The sequence below is a fragment of the Bufo bufo genome, chromosome 9 (genome assembly GCF_905171765.1).
Source record: "Bufo bufo chromosome 9, aBufBuf1.1, whole genome shotgun sequence".
Classification (NCBI taxonomy): Eukaryota; Metazoa; Chordata; class Amphibia; order Anura; family Bufonidae; genus Bufo; species Bufo bufo.
Window position 1 is genome coordinate 147,692,477 of NC_053397.1, and position 13,313 is coordinate 147,705,789.

Consider the following 13,313-nt stretch of genomic DNA (forward strand, 5'->3'; position numbering starts at 1 on the left):
TAGATGGATCCGATCCGCAAAACGCATCCGGACGTCTGAATGAAGCCTTACAGGGGCATGATCAATTACTGTGGTGATCACCCCCCTGTCATTGATTACCCCCCTGTAAAGCTCCATTCAGATGTCCGCATGATTTTTACGGATGCACTGATAGATGGATCGGATCCGCAAAACGCATCCGGACGTCTGAATGAAGCCTTACAAGGGCATTAACAATGACTGTGGTCATCACCCCATATAGACTCCCTGATCACCCCCCTGTAAAGCGCCATTCAGATGTCCGCATGATTTTTACGGATGCACTGATAGATGGATCCGATCCGCAAAACGCATCCGGACGTCTGAATGAAGCCTTACAGGGGCATGATCAATGACTGTGGTGATCACCCCCCTGTCATTGATCAACCCCCTGTAAAGCTCCATTCAGATGTCCGCATGATTTTTACGGATGCACTGATAGATGGATCGGATCCGCAAAACGCATCCGGACGTCTGAATGAAGCCTTACAGGGGCGTGATCAATGACTGTGGTGATCACCCCATATAGACTCCCTGATCACCCCCCTGTCATTGATTACCCCCCTGTCATTGATTACCCCCCTGTAAAGCTCCAATCAGACGTCCGCATGATTTTTACGGATCCACTGATAGATGGATCGGATCCGCAAAACGCATCCGGACGTCTGAATGAAGCCTTACAGGGGCGTGATCAATGACTGTGGTGATCACCCCATATAGACTCCCTGATCACCCCCCTGTCATTGATTACCCCCCTGTAAAGCTCCATTCAGATGTCCGCATGATTTTTACGGATGCACTGATAGATGGATCGGATCCGCAAAATGCATACGGACGTCTGAATGAAGCCTTACAGGGGCGTGATCAATGACTGTGGTGATCACCCCATATAGACTCCCTGATCACCCCCCTGTCATTGATTACCCCCCTGTCATTGATTACCCCCCTGTAAAGCTCCATTCAGATGTCCGCATGATTTTTACGGATCCACTGATAGATGGATCGGATCCGCAAAACGCATACGGACGTCTGAATGAAGCCTTACACGGGCGTGATCAATGACTGTGGTTATCACCCCATATAGACTCCCTGATCACCCCCCTGTCATTGATCACCCCCCCCTGTCATTGATCACCCCCCCTGTCATTGATCACCCCCCCTGTCATTGATCACCCCCCTGTAAGGCTCCATTCAGACATTTTTTTCTCACATGAACTCACCATACCCCTCACGGAAACCAAATGCGTAAAATTTTTTAGACATTTATATTCCAGACTTCTTCTCACGCTTTAGGGCCCCTAGAATGCCAGGGCAGTATAAATACCCCACATGTGACCCCATTTCGGAAAGAAGACACCCCCAGGTATTCCGTGAGGGGCATATTGAGTCCATGAAAGATTGAAATTTTTGTCCCAAGTTAGCGGAACGGGAGACTTTGTGAGAAAAAAATTAAAAATATCAATTTCTGCTAACTTGTGCCAAAAAAAAAAAATTTCTATGAACTCGCCATGCCCCTCATTGAATACCTTGGGGTGTCTTCTTTCCAAAATGGGGTCACATGTGGGGTATTTATACTGCCCTGGCATTCTAGGGGCCCCAAAGCGTGAGAAGAAGTCTGGTATCCAAATGTCTAAAAATGCCCTCCTAAAAGGAATTTGGGCCCCTTTGCGCATCTAGGCTGCAAAAAAGTGTCACACATCTGGTATCGCCGTACTCAGGAGAAGGTGGGGAATGTGTTTTGGGGTGTCATTTTACATATACCCATGCTGGGTGAGAGAAATATCTTGGTCAAATGCCAACTTTGTATAAAAAAATGGGAAAAGTTGTCTTTTGCCAAGATATTTCTCTCACCCAGCAAGGGTATATGTAAAATGACACCCCAAAACACATTCCCCAACTTCTCCTGAATACGGCGATACCACATGTGTGACACTTTTTTGCAGCCTAGGTGGGCAAAGGGGCCCACATTCCAAAGAGCACCTTTAGGATTTCACAGGTCATTTACCTACTTACCACACATTAGGGCCCCTGGAAAATGCCAGGGCAGTAAACCTACCCCACAAGTGACCCCATTTTGGAAAGAAGACACCCCAAGGTATTCCGTGAGGGGCATGGCGAGTTCCTAGAATTTTTTATTTTTTGTCACAAGTTAGTGGAAAATGATGATTTATTTTTTTTTCATACAAAGTCTCATATTCCACTAACTTGTGACAAAAAATAAAAACTTCCATGAACTCACTATGCCCATCAGCGAATACCTTGGGGTCTCTTCTTTCCAAAATGGGGTCACTTGTGGGGTAGTTATACTGCCCTGGCATTCTAGGGGCCCAAATGTGTGGTAAGGAGTTTGAAATCAAATTCTGTAAAAAATGACCAGTGAAATCCGAAAGGTGCTCTTTGGAATATGGGCCCCTTTGCCCACCTAGGCTGCAAAAAAGTGTCACACATCTGGTATTGCCGTACTCAGGAGAAGGTGGGGAATGTGTTTTGGGGTGTCATTTTACATATACCCATGCTGGGTGAGAGAAATATCTTGGCAAAAGACAACTTTTCCCATTTTTTTATACAAAGTTGGCATTTGACCAAGATATTTATCTCACCCAGCATGGGTATATGTAAAAAGACACCCCAAAACACATTCCCCACCTTCTCCTGAGTACGGAGATACCAGATGTGTGACACTTTTTTGCAGCCTAGGTGGGCAAAGGGGCCCATATTCCAAAGAGCACCTTTCGGATTTCACAGGTCATTTTTTACAGAATTTGATTTCAAACTCCTTACCACACATTTGGGCCCCTAAAATGCCAGGGCAGTATAACTACCCCACAAGTGACCCCATTTTGGAAAGAAGAGACCCCAAGGTATTTCGTGATGGGCATAGTGAGTTCATAGAAGTTTTTATTTTTTGTCACAAGTTAGTGGAATATGAGACTTTGTAAGAAAAAAAAAAATCATCATTTTCCGCTAACTTGTGACAAAAAATAAAAAGTTCTATGAACTCACTATGCCCATCAGCGAATACCTTAGGGTGTGTACTTTCCGAAATGGGGTCATTTGTGGGGTGTTTGTACTGTCTGGCCATTGTAGAACCTCAGGAAACATGACAGGTGCTCAGAAAGTCAGAGCTGCTTCAAAAAGCGGAAATTCACATTTTTGTACCATAGTTTGTAAACGCTATAACTTTTACCCAAACCATTTTTTTTTTACCCAAACATTTTTTTTTTATCAAAGACATGTAGAACTATAAATTTAGAGCAAAATTTCTATATGGATCTCGTTTTTTTTGCAAAATTTTACAACTGAAAGTGAAAAATGTCATTTTTTTGCAAAAAAATCGTTAAATTTCGATTAATAACAAAAAAAGTAAAAATGTCAGCAGCAATGAAATACCACCAAATGAAAGCTCTATTAGTGAGAAGAAAAGGAGGTAAAATTCATTTGGGTGGTAAGTTGCATGACCGAGCAATAAACGGTGAAAGTAGTGTAGGTCAGAAGTGTAAAAAGTGGCCTGGTCTTTCAGGGTGTTTAAGCACTGGGGGCTGAGGTGGTTAATGGCTGTGTGTTGAGTTATTTTGAGGACACACCAAATTTACCGTTATACAAGCTGTACACTGACTACTTTACATTGTATCAAAGTGTCATATTGTCAGTGTTGTCCCATGAAAAGATAGAATAAAATATTTACAAAAATGTGAGGGGTGTACTCACTTTTGTGAGATACTGTATGTGAGACTGTGCAGGGAAACACTGTAAACTGTTAGCAATTCCTCATAACTTCTAGAAGGAGTAATAAAGGAATGACAAATCACATAAGTTATAAGAATAGATGTTCCACAATTTTTATTACAAGGTAGATGTAAGTAGTTGCTAAAACAGACAATTCAGAAGCGATAACAGGTAAGCAAATACAAGGTGACAGATTCCCTTTAACTGTCTTTCATTCATTTACATTTTTTTCTTCAAACAGCTTTACGAATACATGTAAGTAAATCAACCATTTCCATTCTGAAGAGGACAGACTGCAAATTTCAGTATGAAGTAAGAGGAGAAACTTATCTCAAGGTAAGAACATATAGAAAACTATTATGCACTTTAGCCAGTTTAAAGGGTTTTTGTCACCAGAATTAACCCTATTAAACTAGCTGACATTAGATATGTGCTAATGTCAGCTGAACCTAACTAGTCTATTCCTACTTTTTATCTATGCCCCCGTTACTCCAGAAATATAACTTTTATAAGATGCTAATCAGCCTCTAGGTGCAGGGGGGCATTGCCCCTGCTCCTAGAGGCTCCGTTCCACCTCTGGCCACACATTGCTAGACTAGATTGACACGGCAAGGCAGCGTTGGTCTCCTACTGCCGGCCCTGTCTGCCATGTAAATCTCGCGCCTGTTCAGTCCCGTTCAGTATTCAGCGCAGGCGCAGTGAGTGAAGGGCGCTCGCCGGCTGCCAGCTTCCTCACTGTCCCTGCACCGAATACTGAACGGCGCAAGATTTCCCCAGCGCACAGGGCCGGCAGTTGGAGGTGAAGGCTGCCTGGCCCTGTCAATGTAGTGTAGCAGGGCGTGGCCAGAGGTGGGAGAACGGAGTCTCTAGGAGCAGGGGCAATGCCCCCCCCCCCCCCTACACCTAGAGGCCAATTAGCATATTATAAAAGTTATATTTCTGGAGTAACGGGGGCAAAGATAAAAGTAGGAAAAGGCTAGTTAGGGTCTGCTGACATTAGCACATCACTAATGTCAGCTGGTTTAATAGGGTTAATTCTGGTGACAGAAACCCTTTAAATAGTAATGCAATATCTGAATAATTTATTGTAACCTGCTTCTAACAATAAATACAAAAATACTAAACACACATTATATTCCAGATTGCAATATTACAGTACTTGGTATAGTAATAACTTAAAACAGTTATCAGAGTTAAATAATAAAAAATTCTGTGAATGTGGTAAAATAACTAAAAAGTCAATACTCACCCGTTTTCTCCCTGGTCCTTCCAGCGCTAAGGTCTGGTCCTCAACAGTTTCTGGCTGAAGTGGTGACATTCCTTGCACATGGATCACAGCTGCAGCCAATCACTGTCCTCAGCACTGACGTCCTGTCTACTGCTGAGGCTAGTAATTGGCTTCACTGGTTACCTGTGTGCACAGAATGTCACTGCTGCAGACAGGAAGATTACGTCAGTGGCAGGGAGGACCAGAGCTCAGTGCTGGAAGTAGCAGGAAGAGAGAAAAGTGGTGAATATTGATTATTTTGTTATTTTACCACATTTACAGGGGCTGCCTGAGTTTTTGTTTAACTCAAACTACCCCTTTAAATAGTAATGAGAATCTGCCACTATATTTTAACAGCTGTTGGGTTTTGCTCTGGTAGACAGGCTAGCGGACGCAGTATAGAGGCAATCACAAAGTTTTTAACTTAAACAGTTAAGTGTTCACACACAAGGAAACACAAAATGACCGTTCACAGTCTTGGTGTTTGTTCAGACCATGCAATGTCTATAGAACAAAATCTTCAACTGGCTAGCAGTAATTTCCCCATCCGTCCACAGCAGGCTTTAGGTGCCTGTTTTCCAGCATGCGGATTTCAAGCCTTTAGCACGGCACCAATTCACAGATCCCAAAACAGAGTCTCCACAGCTTAACTGTCAGATGGAGGATCAACCAACTACATACCTCCCCCTTTTGTTCAACCCTGAGGGGGTGAACACCTGCCAGACAGTGTACCCGGGACAGGGCATCTGCGTTTCCCTGTAACCTGCAGTCCCTATGTTCCACGGAAAATTTAAAGTTTTGTAATGACAAGAACCACCTGGTGACCGAGCATTCCTTTCTTTGGCCTGGCTCATCTGCTTGAGAGGGGAGTGGTCGCTCACCAGACGGAACTTTCTCCCCAACAGATAATACCGGAGAGACTCGAGTGCCCATTTGATGGCCAGGCACTCTCTCTCCACTATACTGTACCTAGTCTCGGCTGGGGTAAGCTTTCGGTAAGCTTTCGGCTGAGGAAGACAACGGGATGTTCCTCTGCATTGATGTCCTGAGAGAGTACAGCTCCGAGGCCTATTTCAAAAGCATCGGTCTGTACCACAAACTCCCTCTTGAAGTCAGGCGTCACAAATACCGGGGATACAGACAGGGTAGACTTCAAAGCGGAAAAAGCCTTTTCCGCCTGCTCATTCCACTGACTTGCGTCCCTTCAAAAGGCCTGTCAATGGTACGGCGACTGTAGCAAAATTGGGGACAAACCTCATATACCCCCCACCATACCTAGGAACGACTTTACTTGCCGAGTAGTGACAGGTCAGGGCCAATTCCTAATTGCCTCAATTTAGTTCACCTGAGGTTTGATAATTCCGTGGCCAATTAAATACCCCATGGACTTGATCTCTTCTTACCAGAATTACCAGTAGAAAGAGTGAGGTGCTCATGCCGCTCTACATAGCACTAGTGAGACCTCATTTGGAGTATTGTGCTCAGTACTGGAGACCATATCTCCAGAAGGATATTGATACTTTGGAGAGAGTTCAGAGAAGAGCTACTAAACTGGTACATGGATTGCCGAATAAAACTTACCAGGAAAGATTAAAGGACCTTAACATGTATAGCTTGGAAGAAAGATGAGACAGAGGGGTATGATAGAAACTTTTAAATACATAAAGGGAATCAACAAGGTAAAAGAGGAGAGAATATTTAAAAGAAAAAAAAAATGCTACAAGAGGACATAGTTTTAAATTAGAGGGGCAAAGGTTTAAAAGTAATATCAGGAAGTATTACTTTACTGAGAGAGTAGTGGATGCATGGAATAGCCTTCCTGCAAAAGTGGTAGCTGCAAATACAGTGAAGGAGTTTAAGCATGCATGGGATAGGCATAAGGCCATCCCCAGGGGCTATTCATAGTATTTAGTATATTGGGCAGACTAGATGGGCCAAATGGTTCTTATCTGCCGACACATTCTATGTTTCTAACCCTATCACGCACTTTTTTGGAATAGTGGTTAAGCCAGCCTTCCTAAGGGAGTCCACTATAGCCTGTACTCTAGGTAGGTGACTTTCCTAGTCGGTGCTGTGGATAACGATATCATCCAGGTACGCTGAAGCGTACCGACGATGTGGACGGAGTACAATGTCCATTGGCCTTTGAAACTTAGCGGGAGCGCCATGTAGACCAAAGGGTAATACCTTGTACTGATACAGTCCCTCTGGTGTAATAAAAGTAGTTTTTTCCTTGGCAGCCTCAGTCAAGGGTACCTGCCAGTACCCTTTGGTGAGGTCCAACACAGAAAAATACTGGGGCTTGGCCCAACCTCTCAATAAGCTTATCCACTCGGAGCATGGGATACGCGTCAAACTTGGACACCTCATTCAGTTTGCGGAAGTCGTTACAGAACCGCAATGTCCCAGCTGGCTTGGGTATCAAGACTTTTTTACTCCTCAATGACACCTAGCTGGAGCATTAGCTGCACTCCCTCCACGATGGCTTGTTGCCGAGCCTCAGGTACCGTCATGTCGGACTATGGAAGTGCATTCAGGAAGGTCCGAGAACACATCCATGTTCCGACTAACTCCCTGGCTTCCTGAGCCTGTTTAGAGGAGAGGCTGTCAGCAATTTTCACTGTGGCAGCAGCTTCCCTTGCTTCAGACAGAGGGGCTGAAATCGCCTCCCCTAGGAACCCTGGTCGTTGGCTGTCTTCCGTACAGGTTTCCCTATCTTTCCAGGGTTTGAGCAGATTCACATGGTACACCTGCTCTGGCTTTCGCCTCCCTGGCTGGTGTACCTTGTAATCTACCTCTCCAATTTTTTCAAGCACCTCATAGGGCCCCTGCCACCTACTTAGGAACTTATTGTCTACGGTTGGTACCAGAACCAATACCCGATCACTGTTTCCATTCGTCTTTGCATCTGGGTGACGTACTCAACAACACTTCTGTGCAGTGTGGGTTGTTGTTCCCACGCCTCTTTGGCCACTTCCAACAGACCACGAGGGTGTCTGCCGTATAGCAGTTCAAAGGGTGAGAACCCAGTAGAGGCCTGGGGCACCTCTTGCACTATGAACATGAGATAGGGCAGAAGAAGGTCCCAGTCCCTCCCATCCTTAGAGACCACTCTTTTTAGCATATTTTTTATTTTTTTATTAAACCTCATTACCAGGCCATCCGTTTACGGATGATACACAGACGTCCGTAGCTGTTTTATGTGGAGCAACTTACAGAGTTCCCTCATGACCTTGGACATAAACGGGGTTCCTTGGTCAGTCAGAACCTCCTTAGGCAGGCCCACGCGAGAAAACATCTCCATTAACTCCTTAGCTATGAGTTTGGCTGATGTATGCCGCAGTGGCACCGCCTCCGGGCAGGGGCGGATTAAGTGCATGTTAGGCCCGGGGCTGGCTAACCAAATTCTGGCCCCCTCTATTTTAGTTTTAGTTTTTTTTCTGTATGAAGAGGCTGTGGTGCTTCGTAAGCGCCAAAGTCTCTTCCTAGGCCATATGACATCGTTCACATGGTCTAGGTGCAGCTCTGTCCCATCTGAGTTATTAGGGCTGAGCTGTAATACCAAGCGCAGTGCTATCAAATGGACAGCGCTGTCCTTGGTAACTAGCAAAGAGGCTGCGGCGCTCACTTTAACATCACGGTCTCCTCAAACAGCTGATTGGCGGGGGTGCCAGGAGTCGGACCCCCACCATCTCATAACTCTCTGAGTACAGATGTCATAGATGTTACCTGCAGTCCTATGTAACACCCCACATAACACAGTGAACTATTGTGTTATGTGGGGTGTTACATAGGACTGCATGGAACATCTACTACATTATCTGCACACAGAAAATTAACACTGTTATCTGGGCTGTTACATAGGACTGCAGGTGACAAATTTTAGTTGACAAATTTAAAATACATACGATTATGATTTAAAAAAAAAGACTTGGAGAAGATGAGACACAGGTCACAGTAGTGAGCCAGCTCTACATATAGGGGAATACAGCACCACCTACCTGTTACATCCAGTGACATCTTCTGTCATGTAGACCTTCTCTTTCCTCTTCTCCTCCGTTTGACCCAGACCGCCATGACAAATTTTTTCAGCCGCATCCGTCTCTACAGAGTTTGTTACAGACACGTTAGATTTCTCATAATTGGGGTCATTTATCAAACTGGTCTAAATTACAACTGGCTTAGGTGCCCATAGAAACCAATCAGATTATACCTTTCATTTTCCAAAGGAGCTGTGAAAACTGAAAGGTGAAATCTGTTGCAATGGGTAACTAACCCAGTTCTACTTTACACCAGTTTGATAAATTACCCCAAAGGTCCCTATAGTGACTACAGCAATTATAATGTCCCCTAGAGTTCCCCCAGTAATAATAACACCCTATATTGTGCTCCAGGTAATAATGCTTGTATAGTGTCCAAAAAATAATGTCCCCTAATATAAAAACGCCCCCACACTGCCCCATATAGTAATTTCCCCCACACTATCCCCATACAGTAATTTCCACCACAATGCCCCTATATAGTAATTTCCCCCACACTGCCCCCACACAGTAATTTCCACGACACTGTCCCCATATAGTAATTTCCCCCACACTGCCCCCACACAGTAATTTCCCCCACACTGCCCCCACACAGTAATTTCCCCCACACTGTCCCTATACAGTAATTTCCCCCACACTGCTCCTATATAGTAATTTCCCCCACACTGCTCCTATATAGTAATTTCCCCCACACTGCTCCTATATAGTAATTTCCCCCACAATGCCCCATATAGTAATTTCCTCCACACTGCCCCATATAATAATTTCCCACACACTATCCCCATACAGTACTTTACCCCACAGTGCCCCCACACAGTAATTTCCACTACACTGCCCCCATATAGTAATTTTCCCCACACTATCCCCATATAATAATTTCCCCCACACTGCCCCCATACAGTAATTTCCACTACACTGCCCCATATAGTAATTTACCCCACACTACCCCCATACAGTAATTTCCCTCACACTGCCCCCACACAGTAATTTCCACCACACTACCCCCATACAGTAATTTCCCTCACACTGCCCCCACACAGTAATTTCCACCACACTGCCCCATATAGTAATTTCCCCCACACTGCCCCATACAGTAATTTCCCCCACATGACCCCATACAGTAATTTCCCCCACACTACCCCATACAGTAATTTCCCCCACACTGCCCCCATATAGTAATTTTCCCCACACTGCTCTTATATAGTTATTTCCCCCACAAAGTAATTTGCCCCCTACACTGTCCCCATCAAGTAATAACCCCACACTGCCCCCCAATAGATAATTTGCCCCGACACTGGCATCCATTAAGTAATTTGCCCCCCACACTGCCCCCACAGTATTAATTTCTCCACACTGCCCCCACAGTATTAATTTCCCCACACTGCCCTCACAGTATTAATTCCCCCCCATGGTTGTAATTTGCCCCCACAGTATTAATTGTCCCCCACACTAGTAGTTTGCCCCCACGTAGTAGTTTGCCCCCCACTGTCCCTTTAGTAATGTCCCCTGTAACGGATCTCCTGGCACCCCGACTGGGTACCTCCGCTGATGGATGCTCCTAGTGCTTCCCGAGGGCTCCAAGCACTCCGCTCTACACCGTAACCACCGCAGGAACAAGGAACAGGAACAGCTCTTACAAGAGCTAGGAGTTATAGCCAGGGGAGTATACAACGTATAGCAATCCCCACACACATGAGACGAGGCTCTATGTTGAATGTAAAACAGGAACTCTTTAACCACCTCCGGACCGCCTAACGCAGGATTGCGTTCCGGAGGTGGCAGCGCTGCGCAGAGTCACGCATATACGCGTAATCTCGCGAGACGCGAGATTTCGCTCAAAGCCGGCCCGCGCATGCGCATCGCGGGCCGGCAAAATTAAAAGAAGTATTTCGTCACCAGCCTGCCAGCAACGATCATTGGCTGGCAGGCTGGCGATTTTCAAAAAATCCAATCCAAAGTCATATAACAGATCATATTAGTAAATATGATCTGTTATATGGCTTGTCTGCTCCTGTGCTGGTCCTTTTCGTCGGTTGGATCCAGCACAGGAGCAGACTGAACTGTGAGTACACCAACACTACACCTTAGCCCCAGATCACCCACCTGCACCCCAATTAACCCTTTGATCACCCCTTTGATCGCCCCTGTCAATCACTAGTGAAAGGAAAAAAAGTGATCAGTGTAAACTGTCACTTTTTTTTTTTCACTGGTATTGGCTGTTAGGTTTTAGGGATAGTTTAGGCCCCTTGGTTAGGTAGTTAGCGTCAGTTAGCGCCCACCCCACCGCACCACAGTCACTTTTATTCGCTGTTTAGCGTATCGCTAATCAGCATTTGAACTTTTATAGTATCTGTAAGTGATCAAAACTGATCACGGTCAGATCTATAATAGTATTAGTGTCACCTTAGCTCGCCCTCCACCCAAAACGCAGTGTTTGCCCGATCAGGCCTGATCGGTCGCCCACACATGCGTTCACCCACGCCCGCCCCACCGCAGTGACAAAAAATATATATTTTTTGATCACTGCACATTCATTTTACACGCACTGCGGCGATAAAAAAATCAGTTTTGATATTTTTTATCAACCGCAGCGGCCTCCGGTACTTCGCTAGCCTCCCCTTTGTAAGACAGGTTTGCTTTTTTTCTTGGGTAGTCTCAGGGAATACCCCTAAATTTAGTAGTCCAAAATGTCAAACAGGGGGTATTCTTCTGAAGAGGCCTACAGGATTCTGACCCAGTCGGATGAGGAGTGGGAACCCTCATCTGACGAATCTAGCGGGTCAGAATATGAACCTGTGGAAAGCAGTGGCTCTCTGACCCAAAGTTCGGACGAGGAGGTGGAGGTCCCTGGCAGCACCAGGCGTACCCGGCCCCATGTCGCTAGACCACAGGTTACGCAGGATCCGCTTCAAGAGCAGCAGAGTGGGGCTGTCGCTGCCGGATCACGTGGTGAGGCATACACCAGCAGCGCAGCCCTTCCTGGACCTAGTACCAGCACTGACGTACAACCTGGTGAAGTAGCGAGCACCAGAAGGGCAGTTGAAGCTGGTACGGTGGCACGTGCACTAGTTACCCCGTCGCAGCCACCGCACAGACAGGCCCGTAGAGCCCCTAGAGTCCCTGAGGTGCTGGCAAATCCTGATTGGCAGTCACCAACTTCAGCCGCACCAGTAGTTCCCCCTTTCACCGCCCAGTCTGGAGTTCGGGTTGAGACGGCTCAAATCGGTTCGGCCCTGGGATTTTTTGAGCTGTTCTTGACTGCGGAGCTCTTGGACTTAGTCGTGGCAGAGACCAACCAGTATGCCACACAATTTATAACCGCAAACCCGGGAAGCTATTATGCCCAGCCTTTCCGGTGGAAACCAGTCCAAGTTTCCGAACTTAAATTTTTTTTGGGCCTTCTCCTCAACATGGGCCTGACAAAAAAGCATGAATTGCGGTCATATTGGTCAACGCACCCAATTCATCACATGCCCATGTTCTCTGCTGCTATGTCCAGGACACGATTTGAGACCATCCTGCGTTTCCTGCACTTTAGCGACAACACCACCTCCCGTCCCAGAGGCCACCCTGCTTTTGACCGGCTCCACAAAATTCGGCCCCTCATAGACCATTTCAACCTGAAATTTGCAGATTTGTATACCCCTGAGCAAAACATCTGCGTAGACGAGTCCCTAATACATTTTACCGGGCGCCTTGGCTTCAAACAATACATCCCAAGCAAGCGTGCCCGGTATGGGGTCAAATTGTATAAGCTCTGTGAAAGGGCCACAGGCTATACCCACAAATTTCGGATCTATGAGGGAAAAGATCAGACCCTGGAGCCGGTCGGTTGCCCTGACTACCTGGGGAGCAGTGGGAAGACAGTCTGGGACTTGGTGTCACCCTTATTCGGCAAGGGGTACCATCTTTATGTGGACAATTTCTACACAAGTGTGGCCCTCTTTAGGCATTTGTTTCTATAACGGATTTGCGCCTGTGGCACCGCGCGAACTAGTCGCGTGGGCTTCCCCCAACGGCTTGTAACCACCCGTCTTGCAAGGGGGCAGAGGGCTGCCTTGTGTAACGAAGAACTGCTCGCGGTGAAATGGAGAGACAAGCGTGACGTTTACATGCTCTCCTCCATTCACACAGACACGACAATCCAAATTGAGCGAGCAACCCGTGTCATTGAAAAGCCCCTCTGTGTCCACGACTATAATGCGCTCATGGGAGGGGTGGACTTCAATGACCAGATGTTGTCTCCGTATTTAGTTTCCCGC

General features: G+C 46.2%; 1 protein-coding gene across 1 annotated transcript in view; it reads left to right on the forward strand.

Annotated features, from left to right (window-relative positions):
* The window catches only part of GUCY2C (guanylate cyclase 2C), a 715,850-nt gene that overhangs the window by 662,717 nt on the left and 39,820 nt on the right, over nt 1-13,313 (forward strand). The window contains 1 exon segment of the mRNA XM_040408779.1: nt 3,986-4,080. Within this exon segment, the coding sequence (XP_040264713.1) occupies nt 3,986-4,080 (95 nt within the window).